The sequence below is a fragment of the Lactuca sativa genome, chromosome 5 (assembly GCF_002870075.4).
Source record: "Lactuca sativa cultivar Salinas chromosome 5, Lsat_Salinas_v11, whole genome shotgun sequence".
Taxonomy (NCBI): domain Eukaryota; kingdom Viridiplantae; phylum Streptophyta; class Magnoliopsida; order Asterales; family Asteraceae; genus Lactuca; species Lactuca sativa.
The window spans coordinates 148786024-148806644 of NC_056627.2; the positions used below are offsets into that span (position 1 = coordinate 148786024).

General features: G+C 40.9%; 1 protein-coding gene across 1 annotated transcript; it reads right to left on the bottom strand.

The window, feature by feature from the left end:
- Positions 1–218: 218 nt before the first annotated feature.
- Positions 219–1735, bottom strand: LOC111909145 (uncharacterized mitochondrial protein AtMg00810-like). The gene is made up of 3 exons (XM_023904936.2): positions 1562–1735; positions 746–1402; positions 219–314 (listed from the first exon to the last, which is right to left on the bottom strand). Exons 1-3 carry the CDS (start codon positions 1733–1735, stop codon positions 219–221), a joined length of 927 nt encoding a protein of 308 aa, XP_023760704.2.
- Positions 1736–20621: the final 18886 nt, after the last annotated feature.

The window sequence follows — 20621 nt, forward strand, 5'->3', positions numbered from 1 at the left end:
ATTAAGGACATGAGTCCATACATCGAGGAAACGTTAAGCCACAATTCAAGATACATATGACTTTCAGTGTATCCCGCAAGTTCCCATGCTTATCTCACTGCTCAATCTACCCAAGCGTCGTATTGTCAGTCCAAATAGAACTATCTAAGTTCACACTGTCAAGTCCTTTCATTGTCAATCTATGTCTACTCCTTTTAAATCCTTCGCCTACCAGTGCATTAAACACAGAGTCTAGACAATTCAGATTCAATACTGTACACTTGTTTCAACTGCCCGTTATCACTCTTTCTTGATATCAATTCCCAAATAAGCACCTACAAACGAAAAACATAAGTACATATTTTTGGATTTTTGTTTTATAAATTTTTTGTGTTTCTATTTCTAACCCTAAAGTTGTGCATAAGAGAGAAGAATTGAAAATAAAATGCGCAAATTTAATCTAACTAAAAAAGTAGTCTTCAGAATGAATCATTTTAAGAATGCCCACAAGCACATCGAATCGAGCTTTACTAAAAGGTTTGGTAAACAGATCTACCACATTATTATCAGTATGGATTTGCTCCAAACAGATAAGCTTATGCTCATAATAGTCTTAGATAAAATGAATTTTGATGTCAATGTGCTAGGTTTTGGAATGCATAATGAGATTTTTGGTAATTTGAATCGCAACATCATTATCACAAAATATGGAGGTGTCAAGAAAGTTCAAACCATAATCCAACAGTTGATGTTAAATCCAGATGACCTGAGAGCAGCATGTTGATGCAGCGACATACTCTGCCCCGGCTGTTGAAGTGGACATCGTTTGCTGTTTCTTGCATTGCCAGGACACCAACCTCTCCCCCAGAAACTGACATCCGCCTGATGTTGATTTCCTGTCAAAATCACAACCTCCATAGTTGCTGTCACCGAAAGCGTATAGATCGAATTCAGAAATTTTAGGATACCATAGCCCCAATTTAGGACTACCTTTGAGGTATCTAAAAATCATTTTAACAACAATCATATGAGAGAGTTTAGGATTAGCCTGATATCGAGCACATTGACAGACGACGAACATGATGTCAGCTCTGTTGGCAGGAAAATACATAAGAGATCCGATCATCGATCGATATTCAGTTTGATCTACGGAATCTCCTTCTGGATTTGGTCCCAACAGTGGTCTTTCATCCATAGGAGTAAAGGCATGTTTGAAATCTTTCAACCCGAACTTCACAAGCATATCCTCCATATATTTTCCCTGATGTAGTAGGATTCCGGATGAATCTTGACGAATTTGCAATCCCAAAAACATCGTCATTTCTCCACGCGAGCTCATTTCAAATCTTTTCTTCCTGACTTCTTCAAACTCTCTGCACAACTCTGAACTCGTCGACCCAAAAAAGATGTCATCCACATAGATCTGTACAACAATCAAATCTTTATCCACTTTCTTAATGAAAAATGTATGATCGATCGTGCCTCTAGTGTAGCCATGCTCCAATAGATTATTTGTTAGGGTAGCATACCAAGCCTAAGGAGCCTGATGTAACCCATACAAAGCCTTATCTAACTTGTAGACATGATTTGGAACTTTTGAATTGACAAACCCAGGGGGTTGATCAACATAGATATCCTCTTTCACGACTCCATATAGGAAAGCGGTCTTGACATCCATTTGATATATAGTGAACCCCATGTAGGAAGCATAAGCTAAGACACAAATGGCTTCCAAGCGAGCTACAGAAGCATACATGTTGGGTAAAAAATATGGTTTATACTTTGCTTTTCTAGGAAAATATATTTTTATGTAATGTTGTATGTGTTTGCGATTTGTGTGTACGGTCGCACACCCTGTGTACGGCCATACACATGTGTATGGCTGGAGGTCCATATAAATAGAGGAGTGCATGTGGGAGTGTACGGTAAGAAGAGGCTAGAGAAGAGAGAGAAAGTTAAAGAGAAGAAGTGTGTGTGAGAGAGAATCTATTGTAAGGAGCATCAATCATATCATCAATACATTAGATTCAAGTTATTCTTCTTCTCCTTCTCTTATATTTTGATCTGACATCATCCAATTGATTAGGATTCTGCACCATCAATTGGATATGATTGATACACAAGCAAATTTGGGGGCTTACAATTGGTATCAGAGCTTGGTTGTATCAATCAATTTTTTTCAGATCTGGAGCTTATTTGATCTTATTTTGAAAAGACAATAGCGTTTTTGGATAGATCTCGCCAAAATAGGGGTTACTTCTTTGCATTTTTCATAAAAACGAGTTTTTGATCGAGTTTTAGAGCAAAAAAGGGTGAAAAACGTCGTTTTTTCGCGAATCTGTTGAAGGAGTGCGGCCACTTGAAGGTGTGCGGCTCAGCAGCCTCGGTGTGTGGCTCGGTGTGTGCGGCCTCGGTATACGGCTCAGCAGCATCTATCTTGGCTTCGCAGCTCTAGTCCTCGCTTTGCAGCCGTCCTCGCTCAGCAGCCTTCGTATAAAAAAAAGGAACGGAATTAGAGGGTACCGGGAATCGAACCCGGGACCTCTGGCTCTTCAACATTGCGCTTTACCAGCTCACCCAGCGAAGTCTTTGTGTCATCCCTTCAAAGTTTAAATCATAACCTGTCCTTCTTGGTTTATAATTTCGCAAATTGACAATTTCAACCCAAAAGTCTATTTTCAACCCAAATTTTTTTTTTGTTTTTAATTTTTGATTTTATTTTTATCTTTGACCTTCAAATTTTGACTTTGACTTTTAAAATTTGACCTTTGACTTTAATCTTTGACTTTTTCGTTTAACTTTTAAATTTTTAAATTTAGCTTTTCGGTTTGACTTTTAAGTTTGACTTTTCAAGTTTGACTTTTGAGTTTGACTTTTTGAAATTGACTTTTAAGGTTGACTTTCTCGGTTTTTAAGTCAAAGGCCAATTAAAAATATATAAAAGAATTAAAAAAAAAAGAAAAAAAAAAGAAAATGAGTTCCACATCAATTCCGGTAAATGAAGTTTCATGTACTCCATCTTGTAAACCTACTATTAAATTTTTTCGCGAACAAATTGATTTATTAAAAAGAGAAAATGAGCACCTCAAATCACTACTAGAAAAAAGGTCTTTTACGACGCTCATTGCGCGTCGTAAAACGCTCAGACGACGCGCAAATGCGTGTCAAGGAAGGCGCTGTCATAAAAAGAGACGACGCGCTTTTGCGCGTCGTCTATAGACGACGCGCATTTACGACGCGCATTTACGACGCGCGGTTACGACACGCAATGCGTATCAAGGAAGGCCCTGTCATAAAGGAAGACGACACGCATTCGCGTGTCGTAACCTTACGACGCGCGTGTTAATGACACGCAATGCGTATCAAGAAAGCCCCTGTCAAGAAAGGTCATGTCATAAATGAAGATGACATACATTTTTGCGTATCGTAAATTTAAATGTTTAAAAAAAAATAAATTTATATATTTATTAATTTTTAAATTAAATTTTCATTTAATTTCTTATAACAGAAATAAATTACCATATACAAAAAATACAATCCATTGCATAATATAAAATAAATTGCACAAATTATAATGTCATACAAAAAATCATTCAAATGTTAAACAAAAATAATACATTGCTAACATGTGTTATACATTCCTATAAAACTAACAAATAATCATACAACTCTGTTTCTTACTGGAAAGGAAAGCCAAACATGATTACAAGTCTCCCTTAATCTTGAACTTCGCCACCACCGACGTAAGAAAAAAACTGCGTATAAATATCAAAAAACAAGATATGAGCCAATCATTCTATGACTCAAGGAAAAATATCATTAGAGAAATGTGAAAAAAATATGAAACAAATGAATGAAAGTGCATTGCTATTTCTTTAATACATACTGCATAGAGTAAGACTTGGACATCATCTATAGTTTTGAAGGACATTGATGTCTCCCTATGCTGCACATATTAAAAATAAAAAAGAACAAAATTAAGTAACATATGGATTCATATATCTATCAATTGTATTGTAAATTGTAAATTAAATAAATAAGCATTAAGCATACATACCACTACAGATGCAATGCCAGGAAAAAGGCCTGAGCATATAATGGCGCTAACCGATGATTGATTATGACTTAATCTGTTGTTAATCCCCGATTTAGTCTCAAGTAATTGAGCATCTTTTAAAATATGGATAAACGATTCCTTAAAGAATGTATAGCTTGAAGTGTTTGAGCATAAAGGAAATTCCTCCAGCAATATTTATAAGCATATCCTTCTCTTTCAGCTTCTTTCCATCCTTCATATTCACACACAAGTGCCATATGATCATTGTAATCCTTTGCAGAAAATATTGATTTTGTTGTACTAGCTTGCTGAAATAGACATACAAAAGATATCAGGAAAAGACCAAAATGCCCTTGTGTGAAAGTAGCTGGATTACTCACGTCTTTGTTCTCTTGAGGCAAAAGAAAATGATCCCTGACACTAAGTCCAGCAACAATTGTAAGAATATGATCAAAGCAACGAAAAAAAAGCACCCATTATTAGCATTTTCCCTAATTTCGGATCCAATGGAAGCATTACCAGATATTTACGTATATTTTGAAAAAATGAGAAAAGATAATCTTAGGAAATAAACTTTTATAAATATATTAATATAAACTAACCAAGATGTGTAAGATTTTCATTTACATCTAATGCTCCAATCATCTTTGAAAAATCCACAACATTTTGGACCTAGAACAAATTAAAGTTCTATCATTTAGCAATTTGAATCATTCACTAAGATTCAAGTCATCAAGAACTGTTAACACTTACAGCTAATGGCTCTGGAGGCAGCAAAGCAGCTAATAAAAACTCTCCAATACTTCCAACAATGAGGGCCCTTAGGTTTAATTCAATGCAACAAACAGCAACCTACTATCATTTATTTGTTTATCATAGGCTTTTTGTTACTAAGAATAATACCTACCGGATTCAATACATAGTAAACTTTGAAGCGATTAGGGTAATTAGAAGTAAGTCCCTCCAGTTCTTCCTGTAAGTGTAATTAATCCCTCATCAAATTATTTAAATTATCCTTAATTTAATACTTTGCAAAAAATACAAATTCATTAATCTAAAATTCCAAAAGTAGATGACTCCTCTTAGAGAAGATGGGAACTACTTGTTTTTGTTTTTGTGTGTGTCATGGAAATTAGCATTTTCTTAATGTGTAGTACAAATTAGAATCAAAAGTTGTTCCTATCTTCTCTTATTTTTGTCGTGAATTTGATTATCAGAGTTGCAACTTCTTGATGACAAGCTTTTTACACAAAAAGTTACTATCAAAGAAGTATATAAAGTTCGCTTACTTTCAACTGATCGATCTGATATAATGTACGTTGGTTCACCAGATTCACCATCTGTATTCACAGGGGTAAATTTGGCAACTGTAACATCCAACAGCTCCTAAGGGTATGCGAAAATCCTGAAATGAAAATAGCTATAATTAATCAACTAAAATAATGTGTTTTTATAAGTGTCCATGTTCATAAGATCATAAGAGTTAAAAGACCACTAAACTTGGCAAATTTGGATGTGCTTACTGCTTCTGGACCATTTTCACCATCAAGAAATGAGGAAAATGTTTTGAACCGTTGTACTCTACTAGAAGTTTCTGTAGCTCTCAATATATGTATAACGATAGGGGCAGGAAGAGATGGCATGTATTAGAGGCAGATAAGTTGTTAACGTGTAGTTTGCTTGATGATATGGTGAAATAAACATGTGAACATCTGATTTTGTAGACAGGTTGCAGGTGTGGACAGCCACCCTTTCAAAAGTGAAGTCCATATGAATTGGGCATGGCCTTTGTATGTTGTGCAACGTCAGCTGTGCTATTTTGGGCTTTGATCAGGTGAAAAATTGTAGACATGACTGCTATGGTGAAGCCGTGAAACAACTAAATAGGGGCGTGAACAGATTGAAGTCTTGAATATGGTCAGGTGCTTAAAAGGAGAAATCAGAAACTAAAGGCGAGTGTATGCTCTCAATATGTGAATCCAGTTGCTTCAGTGTTTTGCTTTTTATGTGTCTGTGACCTCTTCCCCCTTTTAAAAATAACGAAATGAAGTCAGGTTGGAATGTGAAATTTTGTAGGAGGCACAGGTGGCATCCTATGTAAGTGTTTGTGTAGTTGTAGTCTGATCTATTTCAATTACTGATAAAATAAAGAAACTAAAAAATTCAAGTAATACATCACGAAGAACAACAACCCACCTCTATTTTGGTGATTTTGTTTCAAACGAAAGATGAAGATGGTGATGAAATATTTCTAAAACCAAAAACGGAGATAGTGGGGGTGGTGGAGGAGGAGAAATATACGTATTTCTTGCTAATTGATGATGAGAATGGTGGACAAAGATAAAAGAGATGAAGGGTAATTTAGGAACTTTTGAACTGATGAACCCTACAAAGAAGATGTAAAAAAAAAAAAAAAAAAAAAAAAAAAAAAAAAAAAACTTCTTCAACCGATGAAAATGAAGGGTGTATTGGGAAAGCTATCGGACACCAATTCATGCCAACCAGCATATGATTTGTTCACAATTGCCTATGATAAATATTGGAAGACTATCTTATATACTAAAACAAAACTTTTAAGGTTATGGAGGAAAGAAGTAATGGTCACCTGACTAGAAAATACGGTATTTGGTACAACCATAGGAGTATTGTCTGCGGTAAGCAGTGAGGTGCTTATGACTCCCATCCTAATAACTTTACCTTTCACAGATCCAACCTGCACCCAACAAACTATATATATATATATATATATATATATATATATATATATATATATTATATATAATAACAAATTCATAAAAGATTAAATCAATCACAAAAAACTTAAAATTACATATATATACCCTCTGTTGTATGATGGGAGCTGTTGTTTTGCAGCTGTTGTTTCATGACCAAGAAAGACATACATGTCTCATGATATTATACCCTCTGTTTTGTCGTGTCTTCAGGGTTTAGAACCAGCGAGTGGAGGGCCATGACAATTGGCCAAGTGGTAATGATGTCTATATGTTTTGCTTGAGTATGGCTGAAACCCCCATTTTGATTCCGCCACAACCACCACACAAGCTAGTGACCAGTTCACTTGGAAATAGATTAGGAAAAAAGCTAGCGCTGCACCCATCAACACAAATGGCGTGATAAAGTAATTCGAGTCAGGGAAGAAGAAGAAGAAGAATAAGTGAAGAAATTGTATGCGTTCCAAAAGTGAAGAAATGGTAGGTGTTACACGAAAAATTAAGATATCAGGGAAGAAGAAGAAGAAGAAGAAGAAGAAGAAGAAGAAGAAGAAGAAGAAGAAGAAGAAGAAGAGACTAGATGAATAACGGTAAGCACGACATACCTTAGTGCAACCAGAAGAGAAGAATCAGACCTGCTTCATTGAATAGAATGAGATATTTCTTGAAATCGGACCTAGGGCTTGTAAGCAGAACAAAAAATCATGACAAATCATGCTCAGTAAAGCATACCTTAGTTCAATCCGAGCTAGGGCTTGTAAGGCCCTAAATCGCCGGCGCTATGTGGGATGAGAAGCTGTAAGGCCCTAAATCGTCGGCTCTAGGATAGAAGTAGATGGAGCATGTAAATTCTTCACACATAAGTCCGACTTGTACGCTTTCGTAGTTGTACTTCTTGAGATATTGTCAGGCGAAGAAGGCAAGTGCGGAACGAAGGAAGGAGTGTCGATAACTAGGCAAGGCGGCAGTCGAATCCATGGAGGGGGAAGAAAGGATCGTAATTAGGGCAAGAAGGAAACAAAATTGGAGGACAAAAAATAAGGCGGGTGTTCAAAATTTTAGGGATTTCATTTTCCCCCTATCTACTAAACGCGCTTTTCATTAAAATTATAAAGCGACACTCATAGAGGACGCCCATTTAAGATACAGCGCCCTCCGTGTTTTTAATTTTTTCTCGTATGACGCTAATTTAAGGGCACACAATAATGCGTGACCTAAATCCTTAAATTTTTTGAAGAGATGACACTTTTTTAACGTCACTCTCCATTGCGTAACATAAATCAATGAGTGTCGTGGTTTGCGCGTCGTAAAAGGCTATTTTTCTTGTAGTGAATACGAAGGCTATACTCTTAGGAAAGGACAGAAACCGTAAAAAGATCAATTAGAAACCAAAATCAAGGATTTCCGGAAATTACAAGAAGATTACAGCAACAAGTGTTAAAATTATGATCGCATTAAGAAAAAACTTGATGTTGTAACTAAAGAACTTGACACTTTGAAAATAAAGTGTGGAAAAACAGATGTTAGTTTCAAAAATTACATTGCGTCAAGTAAGACAGTCGAGTCCTTATATGAAACCCAATTAAAATTCAAAGAAAATCAAAACAAGGGTCTAGGGTATGATAGTGTTCCTCCACCTTTCAATCATAACTACACATCCATCCCTATGACACAGGACGAAATTGACAGGGAGGCACATCTTCGATATGGCAAACCAGCTAGATTTGTGTCAGGAGGTATTCAAGTCGAAGATACTAATGCTTCTACTTTATGTGTAGGTAAAGTAGCAGAGGATGAGAACAAGGACAACACCATTGGACAAACCAACATCTCCTTGAACTCTGAATCTGTTGCTTCGAACTCAATTGCTTCTGATCAACCTGCCGTTGAGAAATAAAGGCCACAAATTCCAATGCAACAGAGTTCTTGTTGCAAGTGTGCATGTGGGAACAACAAGACACAAGGCAAGGACACGCCACCAGTGTAACACCGAAAATTTTAAAACAATTTTTCATTTAAAAATAATCGTTTAATTCTTAAAAACACTTTGTTTAAAGTCTCATTCATAATCGAATTACAAAACATAACTCCATTTTCATTTCCATAATAAACCAGGATCCTCAAAACATGACTCTTTCTCTGGTGTGTACACTCGAGCCGGTGCCGTCCCGTGATCCTGAGAGAAACCTGAAACACATAACACAAAACACTGTAAGCACGAAGCTTAGTGAGTTCCCCAAAATACCACACATAACACATATTAGCCACTCGAGGCTATAACTCTGTGGGTCCGTGGACCCTACTCTATGAACCCTCTGGTTCTAACTCTGTGAACCTTCCGGTTCTAACTCTGGGAACCTTCCTGTCCTAACTCTGTAAACATGCACAGCATAAATCACATAGAAATAATGCAGTACAACACATAGCATACAAATATTCTGTCACATAACTCCGGTTACCTACTCAAGGTAAAGTATAGTGAGAAGACTCACCTGGAAATCAGAAAGCAATTATCTGCACATGCGAACCTCGGGCTCGCCACCGCCTAACACATAAGCCAAATATCTCTAATTAATACTCGAAGTCCCAACTCTAATTAACCGGCGATTACTTTTTCCCTCTCGAGTCAGATAATGGGTAAAAGACCATTTTACCCCTCCCTGACCTCTATTACCTCTGTTGACCAAAACTCCTAAAGTCAACATAAGACAACTCAAGTCAATGGTCAACACTGAGCAGACTCGGCGAATACACAAGAGTGACTCGGCGAGTCCATGCGGGTTCTCTAAATTCTTTTTAACCTCTTAGACACGACGAGTTCCCTCTCAACTCGTCGAGTTACTCGGCAACGAAACGTGGGGCAACCCCGACTCGACTCATCGAGTCTGCCTATGGACTCGGCGAGTTACTCCCATGACAACCCTCATCTGACCTTCTGAGGTCAGATCTGCTTCACCAAACCATAGATCTAACTCCCTCAAAGCCAATAACCACGAAAAGGTCGAACCTTGGGCACTCATGCAAGGTTCTACAAGCTCGTTTGGGTGAAACCCTTCATTACATAACAACCCTAGCTCAAAACTCCAAATAGAATGCATAAAGCAGGATGGAAGGGACTCTCTGTACCTCTTTGGGTCCAGATCTATGGCTTCACACTCATTGGGACACTATACTCCACAAATCAAGCCATAAAAGAAGCTAGAAAACCCTAAAATCACCAATCTTACCCAAAACAGAAAAGGGAGAACGATTTGATACCTCTATGGTGAAGATGCAAGCTCAGAAGCTCTGAATCGACACCCCCTTGACCTCCCTTTGCTGGAAATGACTACTCCATTGCACAGCCACCTCAAGAATGCTCCAAAATGGCTCTTCTTTACTCTCTCAGCTCTCTGGTTCGATAGGATTCTCTCAAGGGTGTAGGTGGCCGCCACTGAAGGCCATAAGGGCCTTTAAATAGGTCCCAAACCTGGACAATTAGGGTTTTCCTTGACAGCGCCGACTCGGCGAGTCCAAGTACCCGACTCGTCGAGTCCCTTCATTAAACTGGTCCCCAAAACGCGATCCTACTCGACGAGTTGAGGCGTCAACTCGCCGAGTCTCCTCATTTCCCCAATATGAAAAAAATACTCAAATTCCCATACCTGAATATCCGGATGTTACAATTCTCCCCCACTAGAATCAGAATTCGCCCTCGAAGTCTCACTCTGGAAACAATTCCGGATGCTGCTCACGCATCTCGCGCTCCAGCTCCCAAGTACGCTCTGACCCCTACTGGTGCTGCCACTAGACCTGCACCAGAGGCACCTCTTTGTTCCTCAGAACCTAGATCTTTCGATCCCGAATAGCCACCGGTCTCTCAACGTAGTTCAGGCCCACATCCACCTGAATATCCTCTAATGGCACTACTACCGACTCCTCGGCTATACACTTTTGCAGCTGCAACACATGGAAAGTGTCATGGATTTGACCTAGCTCTGCAGGTAGCTCCAACCGGTAGGCTACCCTGCCTACCCTCGCGATCACCCGAAAAGGAACGATATATCGGGGCCCCAACTTGCCCCTCTTCCTGAATCGGATCACTCCTTTCCAAGGAGAGACCTTCAAGAGTACAAAGTCACCGACCAAAAATTCGAGCTCGGACCGGCGCCTGTCCGCATAACTCTTCTGGCGACTCTGAGCGGTCAACAACCTCTGCCTGACCTGTTGTATCTGCTCTGACGTCTGAAGCACAATCTATGTACTTCCCATCACACGTTGATCTACCTCTCCCCAGCAAATGGGGTCCAATACCCCCTTCCCTACAACAGCTCAAAGGGCGGCATAATGATGCACTAATGATGGTTGTTGTTGTAGGAAAACTCTACCAAGGGCAAATACGGGCCACAATTTCCCCCCGAAATCTAATACACATGCCCGAAACATATCGTCGAGCGTCTGAGTCGCTCGCTCTCTCTGAAGTGTCCACAAACATCACCATGGTAAACTCTAGCTCATTTCTTATATTCATCTTCGATACCGAGCACCAGGTCAGCTTTTGGCCCCACAGCTGAACCCCCAAAGGTCACACATAACATGATCCAAAACATCTCACTAACTTCCTCCCCGTGACCACTATCACGGCCCAGTGACACGCAAGTCACGAAATTCCTTTTTCCTCATAAAAAAATACAATCTAATCGAAGATCGACTCAGCTCTAACCTCTGGCGTCTGCTGCGCATATTCTCCCACGCGCCTCGCTGACCCTCCCGACAGAGACGGAGACCCCAGTCTCGCCCCGGTTTAACCAGTAGGCTCCAAAAACTCAACACTAGGGCTACTCAAGCCTAAAACTCTTTTGCAGCATGCACTTATCGGAGAACACTCCATCATCACACTTTCTTGCCATCTAGTGGGTACTATGGCTTCCCACAACATTACGATAGCCTCTAACTAGTGAGTACTACGGCTCCCCGTAGTATCACAACGCCAACTAACTAGTGAGTACTACGGCTCCCCGTAGTACCACGACTCCCTCCCTCTGACTTGTAAGTACTACGGCTCCCCGTAGCATCACAACACCCTCTGACTGGCAAATACTACGGCTCCCCGTAGCATCACGACTCTCTCTCTCTCTCTCTCTGACTTGTGAGTACTACGGCTCCCCGTAGCATCACAACACCCTCTGACTGGCGAATACTACGACTCTCCATAGCTTCACCCTATACTCTCATTCTCATTACAATGCCACACTATGTTCACTAACTCATGCACCGAAGACTATCATAGATAGTTACACACACTTGCCCCGATATGCATTACAGACTCTGGCGGCAACCGCCATAACACAGAACCTACCTCTGCGGAGATCCACTTCCTTAAATAATCCCTCTTTATGACAATACACGAAGGGCTCCCACTGGAACCGTGGATACATGATACATCACTAGTCATCTTAAACCCAAGACTCTAAATAACTCTGAAATCGGGACGCTATACGCGGAAACCACGGAACACCCTAATAGAGCATCACAATGTCCTGCCTCTACCACTGATTCCCTTACTCCCAGCACCATACACATACAACAATACATTTCCTCTGAATCCCATATTAATTTCCTATTTCACTCAATGCGCAACTTCAGTGCATCCAAACACTCAATTGGAATACAAGGAAGGCGCTAACCCTTCAGAACAAACTGATGATCCTCCGAAACCCTTTCCACTACTGCTCAAAATCCAAGCAAGAATACACATCCCAGCCCGAGAGTTGGCTACTCGACAATCTTCTACCCATATTTCAACCCAGAAGTTCTCAACTGCCCATACCATCATTACGAGTCTTCCACCTGAAACGACTCTGACCACCACCAGAATCCTGACCATTGACCACCCGCCGTGGAGACACCCATCCTTCTCTCAGACATATACCACATGCATTATCTCACCCTGCACCTTTCCTTGATCACCAATGACCCTGATCTCATGAATTCAAGCCGCAGGTTTCTGCATTAAACCCCTAACCGCCCTTGCACAAATCTCTGGTTCTCTCAATAAACCACCCGGTTCTCCCCCACTTAGGGTTCGAACCATCACTATCTGACACATCAACAACCTCACGAACTATTTTCACCAGCAATAACGGACCTGCCCCTAGAAAGTGCTACGCAACGCCCGATAATCCCCTTTAAGGAAATCAATCGATCTCATAACTCTGAACCTCAGATGAAATCCTCAAGAACTTCTCGTCACGACTGCCTCTAGTCGTTCCAAGTCTCGCACCAATCCAATACCAAACAACTCAACTGTCCAATAACATCACTGACTCATAGACTGGACCACGAAATCATCATACTCCCCCACCTCGACTCATCAACCGACGTTCCAACACATGGATCATCCCAAGAACAGGGACCCACTCCCATATTCAATACCCAACATAGATAGAAAAACCACTGTACTGATTAACTCGACTGGACTCCCCACTGATACCTCTACAATACGCCCTACTATACTCAAATAGGTGTAACGTGGTCCTCGACTATCTCAGTCCGAACTGACTATCTGCTCATGGTAAATCACTGTCTCGCAGCACACATGCTACTTGATACTCTGATGGAAAATCATCATCAATGACAACCTGCAGGGTTTTACCCCCAAACCCGAAACTTAAACATCAGGCCTCTCATGTTCCGCACACGAACATAAATAGCACCACTCAGGTCATAGAAGGTGACATCTCCTCTATCGACTGATTGCTCAACTCATACCGAAATTCTCCCTTCCCTCTAACTCCTTACCAAAATACTCTGATAGGCTCTCGACCTCCCTCTCAAGGGACGCCTCTTCGAACTCAATCATGGCCCACAGGCCTAAAACCCATAAGCCAATAACCACGAAAAGGTCGAACCTTGGGCACTCATGCAAGGTTCTACAAGCTCGTTTGGGTGAAACCCTTCATTACATAACAACCCTAGCTCAAAACTCCAAATAGAATGCATAAATCAGGATGGAAGGGACTCTCTGTACCTCTTTGGGTTCAGATCTATGGCTTCACACTCATTGGGACACTATACTCCACAAATCAAGCCATAAAAGAAGCTAGAAAACCCTAAAATCACCAATCTTACCCAAAAAAGAAAAGGGAGAACGATTTGATACCTCTATGGTGAAGATGCAAGCTCAGAAGCTCTGAATCGACACCCCCTTGACCTCCCTTTGCTGGAAATGACTACTCCATTGCACAGCCACCTCAAGAATGCTCCAAAATGGCTCTTCTTTACTCTCTCAGCTCTCTGGTTCGATAGGATTCTCTCAAGGGTGTAGGTGGCCGCCACTGAAGGCCATAAGGGCCTTTAAATAGGTCCCAAACCTGGACAATTAGGGTTTTCCTTGACAGCGCCGACTCGGCGAGTCCAAGTACCCGACTCGTCGAGTCCCTACATTAAACTGGTCCCCAAAACGCGATCCTACTCGACGAGTTGAGGTGTCAACTCGCCGAGTCTCCTCATTTCCCCAATATAAAAAAAATACTCAAATTCCCATACCTGGATATCCGGATGTTACAATTCTCCCCCACTAGAATCAGACTTCGCCCTCGAAGTCTCACTTTGGAAACAATTCCGGATGCTGCTCACGCATCTCGCGCTCCAGCTCTCAAGTACGCTCTGACCCCTACTGGTGTTGCCACTAGACCTGCACCAGAGGCACCTCTTTGTTCCTCAGAACCTTGATCTTTCGATCCCGAATAGCCACCAGTCTCTCAACGTAGTTCAGGCCCACATCCACCTGAATATCCTCTAATGGCACTACTGCCGACTCCTCGGCTATACACTTTCGCAGCTGCGACACATGGAAAGTGTCATGGATCTGACCTAGCTCTGCAGGTAGCTCCAACCGGTAGGCTACCCTGCCTACCCTCGCGATCACCCGAAAAGGAACGATATATCGGGGCCCCAACTTGCCCCTCTTCCTGAATCGGATCACTCCTTTCCAAGGAGAGACCTTCAGGAGTACAAAGTCACCGACCAAAAATTCGAGCTCGGACCGGCGCCTGTCCGAATAACTCTTCTGGCGACTCTGAGCGGTCAACAACCTCTGCCTGACCTGTTGTATCTGCTCTGACTCTGAAGCACAATCTCTGTACTTCCCATCACACGTTGCTCTACCTCTCCCCAGCAAATGGGGTCCAATACTCCCTTCCCTACAACAGCTCAAAGGGCGGCATAATGATGCACTAATGATGGTTGTTGTTGTAGGAAAATTCTGCCAAGGGCAAATATGGGCCACAATTTCCCCCCGAAATCTTATACACATGCCCGAAACATATCCTCGAGCGTCTGAGTCGCTCGCTCTCTCTGAAGTGTCCACAGACATCACCATGGTAAACTCTAGCTCATTTCTTATATTCATCTTCGATACCGAGCACCAGGTCAGCTTTTGGCCCCACAGCTGAACCCCCAAAGGTCACACATAACATGATCCAAAACATCTCACTAACTTCCTCCCCGTGACCACTATCACGGCCCAGTGACACGCAAGTCACGAAATTCCTTTTTCCTCATAAAAAAATACAATCTAATCGAAGATCGACTCAGCTCTAACCTCTGGCATCTGCTGCGCATATTCTCCCGCGCGCCTCGCTGACCCTCCCGACAGAGACGGAGACCCTAGTCTCGCCCCGGTTTAACCAGTAGGCTCCAAAAACTCAACACTAGGGATACTTGTCACACCCCGAAAACCAAAGGCGGAAACATTTCTGGGGTTGACTCCACGTTGAGTATCAAATCCAATGCACATAGTAAAGCAGTAATCACAAAACATTACATTACATAATATTGTTTACATCTGTTTAAAAGAAAAGTTGTACAAGAGTTTTACATATGTAATATGAAGAAAAGTAAAGACGAGTCTTCGGGACGCTCCGTCTTCTCCAAAAAGGTTGCGGTGTACCTGTCTAACGTTGACCTGAGAATACAAGCAGTTTGAAAATCAGCATAAAGCTGGTGAGTTCACAAGCGGTTTAGTTTTGAAAAGACGGGTTCCTTTACATTCGGGAAAAATTGTTGATGAAGAAAATCCCATATTTTCTTATGAAAACAGTTTAGTTATCCTTTGTTACAATTTCGAAAACGGTTGGTTATGACATTCCAGGAAAATCCCATATTTTCCTTATAGTTTTAGTTATCCTTTGTTACAATTTCGAAAACGGTTGGTTATGACATTCCAGGAAAATCCCATATTTTCCTTATAGTTTTAGTTATTCGTTTGATTCTTTATTCGTTTATGTGCTATTGTGTTACCGAGGAAAATCCCATATTTTCCTATGTGTTGAGTTGTCTATTTGTATTTAGGTTCGTTACTGATTTTAATGTTATCCCAGGAAAATCCCATATTTCCTATGTGTGGTGTTTTGTTCTTAAGTCTGATTTCGAAATACCAGTAATTACTATGTGAGTAGTATTAATTATGTGTTCTACTTCCTTAGTTATTCTACGATCGGATGACTATAATCTACTAACTCAGTTGTAATTTTCGAAGCTCTATCGACATTCTGAGGCGGATATATTCGAAACTCAGTAGAGGTCCAGAGGTGTATTTTCGTAATAAATCCGAAACTCTGGTGACACTCAAGGAGTACATTAACTGTATATTCGAAGTCTTAGTGTCAACCAAAGGCGTTATTTCGTATTCGTAGTCGTATTCGTACTCGTAGACGTATTCGTATTCATAGACGCATTCGTATTCGTAGACGTATTCGTATTCGTAGACGTATTCGTATTCGTATTCCTAATTAGTATTCGTTCTAAATTACATTCGTATTCGTATTAGTATTCGAATTCGTTATTCGTATTCGTACTTAGGTATATTTGTATTCGCATTCGTTCTATCCTATTAGTTATATTTGTTATAATTAGTATGATTTCTTTTACAAAAGACAATATAGATCAAAACACTTTTCAAAAGAAATCTATAATTAACCTGCAATTCGAAACATCAGTTATCATAATCTTTGGAAATCATGACATTTAGAAACTAAAATCATTAAGTTGTAAATCAGTTTAAGTACAAGATACACTTGTACTTTTGCTTGTATTCCCCCCCTGAAAACAGTTAAAAACAGTGAAAAAGGGTAGGGGTATGAACTCACCGGACGAGAAACGTGACGATTTCGGATGCTAAACTTTGGTCTGGGGCTTGTAAATGCGCGAGGTTCCTAAGTATAATGTAAAGATACACATTTGTATCTAATTAGGACTTAGTTTATTTATTTGTTAGGGACAATTACTTCTAATCGTGAAAACACCCCGATACGAGTGTTTGGAGGGACCCGGGTGGCGTTTAGGGACACATATAGTTAGGATAATGAATTGGGACATCAAAGGAACACTCCATAAGGAGTTTACGGCCACATGACCCTCTACCCATGAGTTTACGGCCGTAAACTCATGGTGGGGTGAGTTAATGGCAAAAATGGCTTCAAACACTTAAGGGTATAATTTCTAGGCTTGGTTTAGGGACTTGGAATGGATTTAAATCACCAAAATAATTAATTTATGGGAGTTTACGGCCTAGCATAGGCTCCTGGCCGTAAACTCCTAAATACTCAAGAAAATGGTGTTAAATGTTGCTAAAACAAATCACATGTGATTGCTAGAATTATTCCAAGGCCATACATGAGTTTTTATAGGGCATTTGAGGGGTTTTTAGAGTTTACGGCCTATGAGACCCCCCTCATGGCCGTAAACTCTACTATAGGGTGATACAAGATGTTTTAAGGCTAGAAACTTGCATGGAAGGGCTTCTAAAATTCATCTAAAGGCTTTAGGGGTGTTTAGTTGGCATTCTAACACCATGAATCAAGGAGTTTACGGCCCAAGCACAAGCCTTGGCCGTAAACTCTTAGAAATCCATCAAATAATGTGTTTAAGGCCCTTAAACTATTTTTGGTTGGTCCTATGATTTATTCCAAGGCTTTTGGTGGTGTTGGATGGCTTTCTAACACCCTAAAATTGAATTTATGCTATGTTTTGAGGAGTTTACGGCCCAAGCACAAGCCTTGGCCGTAAACTCACATAAGTCCCCCAAAAATCATGTTTCAAGTGTCCAAATGCTAAAACCAATATTCTATAAATCATATCTAAGCCATAATAGTGATTTGGAAGGGTTTAAGGTCAAGAAAACCCCAATAATATGAGTTTACGGCCCAAGCTTGTGCCTTGGCCATAAACTCCTTCAAATCCATCAAAATCTATGTTTTAAATGTTAAAAGTCCAATTCATGAAGTCCTTTAGCCATATCTAAAGTCCAAATGTGATTAGGAAGAGGTTTAAGGTCTTAAAACCCTTCAAACTTGGTGTTTACGGCCTAGGTGGCTTCCTGGGCCGTAAACTCACATTTTGTGTCCCATTTCATGTGTAAATCTCAAATTTGGAAGCCAAATATGCTATAGATTAAGGCTAGGAAGGTACCTTAGGGATTTGAGGCCTTAAAATTGAGTTTTGGACACTTAAACTTTGGATTTAGGAGAGAGGTTAGAGAGAGAGTAGAGAGAGAAGGAAAAAGCTTCAAATGAAAGGTTTAACACGTTTATATAGTTCCTAAAACTTGGACACGGTGGAATTCTACCCGATACCGACCTTAAACGAGGCTTTAGGTCGCACCCGATTAAGTTTCCGTCACCCGGCGGGGACGTTTCTAAAACTTATGTAACAAATGTTTTTGAGCTAATTTCATGAGTTCCTAAAGGGTTTGGACACTCATTGGATGATAATAAACATATAAATTTTAGTTAACTAATCCCAAAAACAAAATCGGAACGTTTCGATATACGACGAGATTATACGGGTAGAATGGGTTTTTCGGCGATGAACAACTTCGGGTTGTTACATTATCCCCCCGTTAGAGGGAATTTCGTCCCGAAATTCAAAGAATAAGATATAGGTCATGAATTTGGAATGAGACACGAATAGATTTGTTGCATCGGATCTTCACTTTCTCAAGTGGAATCAGGTCTCTGCTGGGCGTTCTAACGAATTCTCATTAGCGGAACGTGTCTTTGTTTCGCACATTGACTCTCTCAATCTACGATAGCAATCTGTTTTCTCATGGAGGTTCCAACCCTGAACGACTTCGGTTTCCTCAAGGAATCACTAGGGTTTCGTTGGGCAGACGCTTCTAAGGATTTGAGACGTGGTGGTCTAGATAGATGTTATCAAGTTCTAAGGGTATCCGAAATCTAAGGGCTGTAGAATCGATTTCTACAAAGATCTCGGAGGGTCAGATGTGAGACTAAACTAGACGTTTGAAAGAAACTCCCGGGAATCCTTCGGGATAGACATTGAGAGGAAAGAGCTGTTAACTTCCCGTTTCTCTATCTCACTGGTTAGTTATCTTGACGGTGCACGTTTCGATTATTGACAAAGAATTTAGTCTAGATAGATATTTGAATGAATGATTAGCAAATTTTTACCACATTAAAATCGAGAAGGATCACAGGCACAAGATTTATCAAAGAGAAGTATACCTGTAGCAACGGTGGGATCGGCGGCTGTCCTTTCTTGTCCCATGGTTAGGACTCTCCCTGTGTTGCCAGATGTTACTGTCTTCGGACAACTTCGCTTATAGTGTCCGGCCTCTCCACAACTGTAGCAGGTTTGACCGATACCTGCTCCGGAAGCCTGACTAGTTGACAGGGTTGGGGTTTTGCAGGTTCGTGCGAGGTGACCTTCCTGGCCACAGCTTCTACAAAACTTTGCACGACAAGGGCCAGGGATGCAATGGTGGTAACTACAATGGTTACACCATGGGAGGATACCGGCATATCCGGTGATAGGTGCTTGAGATGTGGAATTGACAACAGAAACAACAGCAGGGATAGTGGCAGTGTGAACTGCCACTATTTGCTGTTTCTTTGAGAGTTCTGGGGAAGACTGACTCTTCTTCTTCTTCCAAAACTTTCTTTTCTCGCCACTCTTTTCTGTGGGCTCGGGGGTGGTGTCTGCTTCTTCTTGCACATCACTGTGATCGATCAATGTTTGAGCCAGACACTTTGCACTGTCGTAGGCATCTGGCTTTGCTGCTATAACGTTCCCCTTTGTTGGCTGGGTTAATCCCCAGATGAATCTTTCTATCTTTTTGCTTTCCGGGGTAACCATTCCTGGACAAAGGAGTGCCAGGTCATCAAACCTTGAAGTGTAAGAGGCGATATCAGAACCTTTCATCTTCAGGTTCCATAGTTCGTTTTCCAGCTTCTGGATTTCACCCCGAGGGCAATACTCCGCACGTAGGAGTTCCTTCATTACTTCCCATCCCATAGCATTAGCTACTGATAAGGTCAGGGATTTGACTCGGCCATTCCACCAAATCAAAGCTTTATCGAGGAGAGTACAGGCGGCAAACTTTACTTTGTCGGAATCCGAACAGGCACAGATCTCGAAAACAGATTCGATTTTCTCTAACCACCGAGTTAGAGCAATGACACCCCCTGTGCCATCGAAGAATGTGGGTTTTGCGTTCATAAAGTCTTTATAGGAACACTCCTTCCGGTGTTCCTGATTACCTTCTTGGTTTTGGGAACCACTTCCTGGACCATTGGGGTTAAATTGAGGTAGGAGGGCTGATATTGTGGCAGAAATGGTTGCCTGAAAAGTTTCCAGATCGATTTGAAGAGGAGGTGGTGGCGGAGGGTTGCTGGTCTTAGAGCTGGGTCTCTTCCTTGGAGGCATATTGATCTAATAAGATCAAGGAAGAGAGGATGATAAGTCCTCTGAATTGAATCAAGAGATATGAGACAGGAGATATCTCATCAAGACAAATATAGCATCATACTAAGCGATAAAGCAAAAAGGAGTTAAGATAGAACATTTTATTG

Bases quoted from the DNA above. Each gene is read 5' to 3' on its own strand.
- LOC111909145 (XM_023904936.2), bottom strand. From the start codon at position 1,735: ATGTATGCTTCTGTAGCTCGCTTGGAAGCCATTTGTGTCTTAGCTTAT. The intron at 1,403-1,561 runs GTCTACAAGTTA...ATTGTTGTACAG, and splicing joins ATTCAAAAGTTCCAAATCAT to ATCTATGTGGATGACATCTT. The intron at 315-745 runs GTCATCTGGATT...TTTCGTTTGTAG, and splicing joins CATCAACATGCTGCTCTCAG to GTGCTTATTTGGGAATTGAT.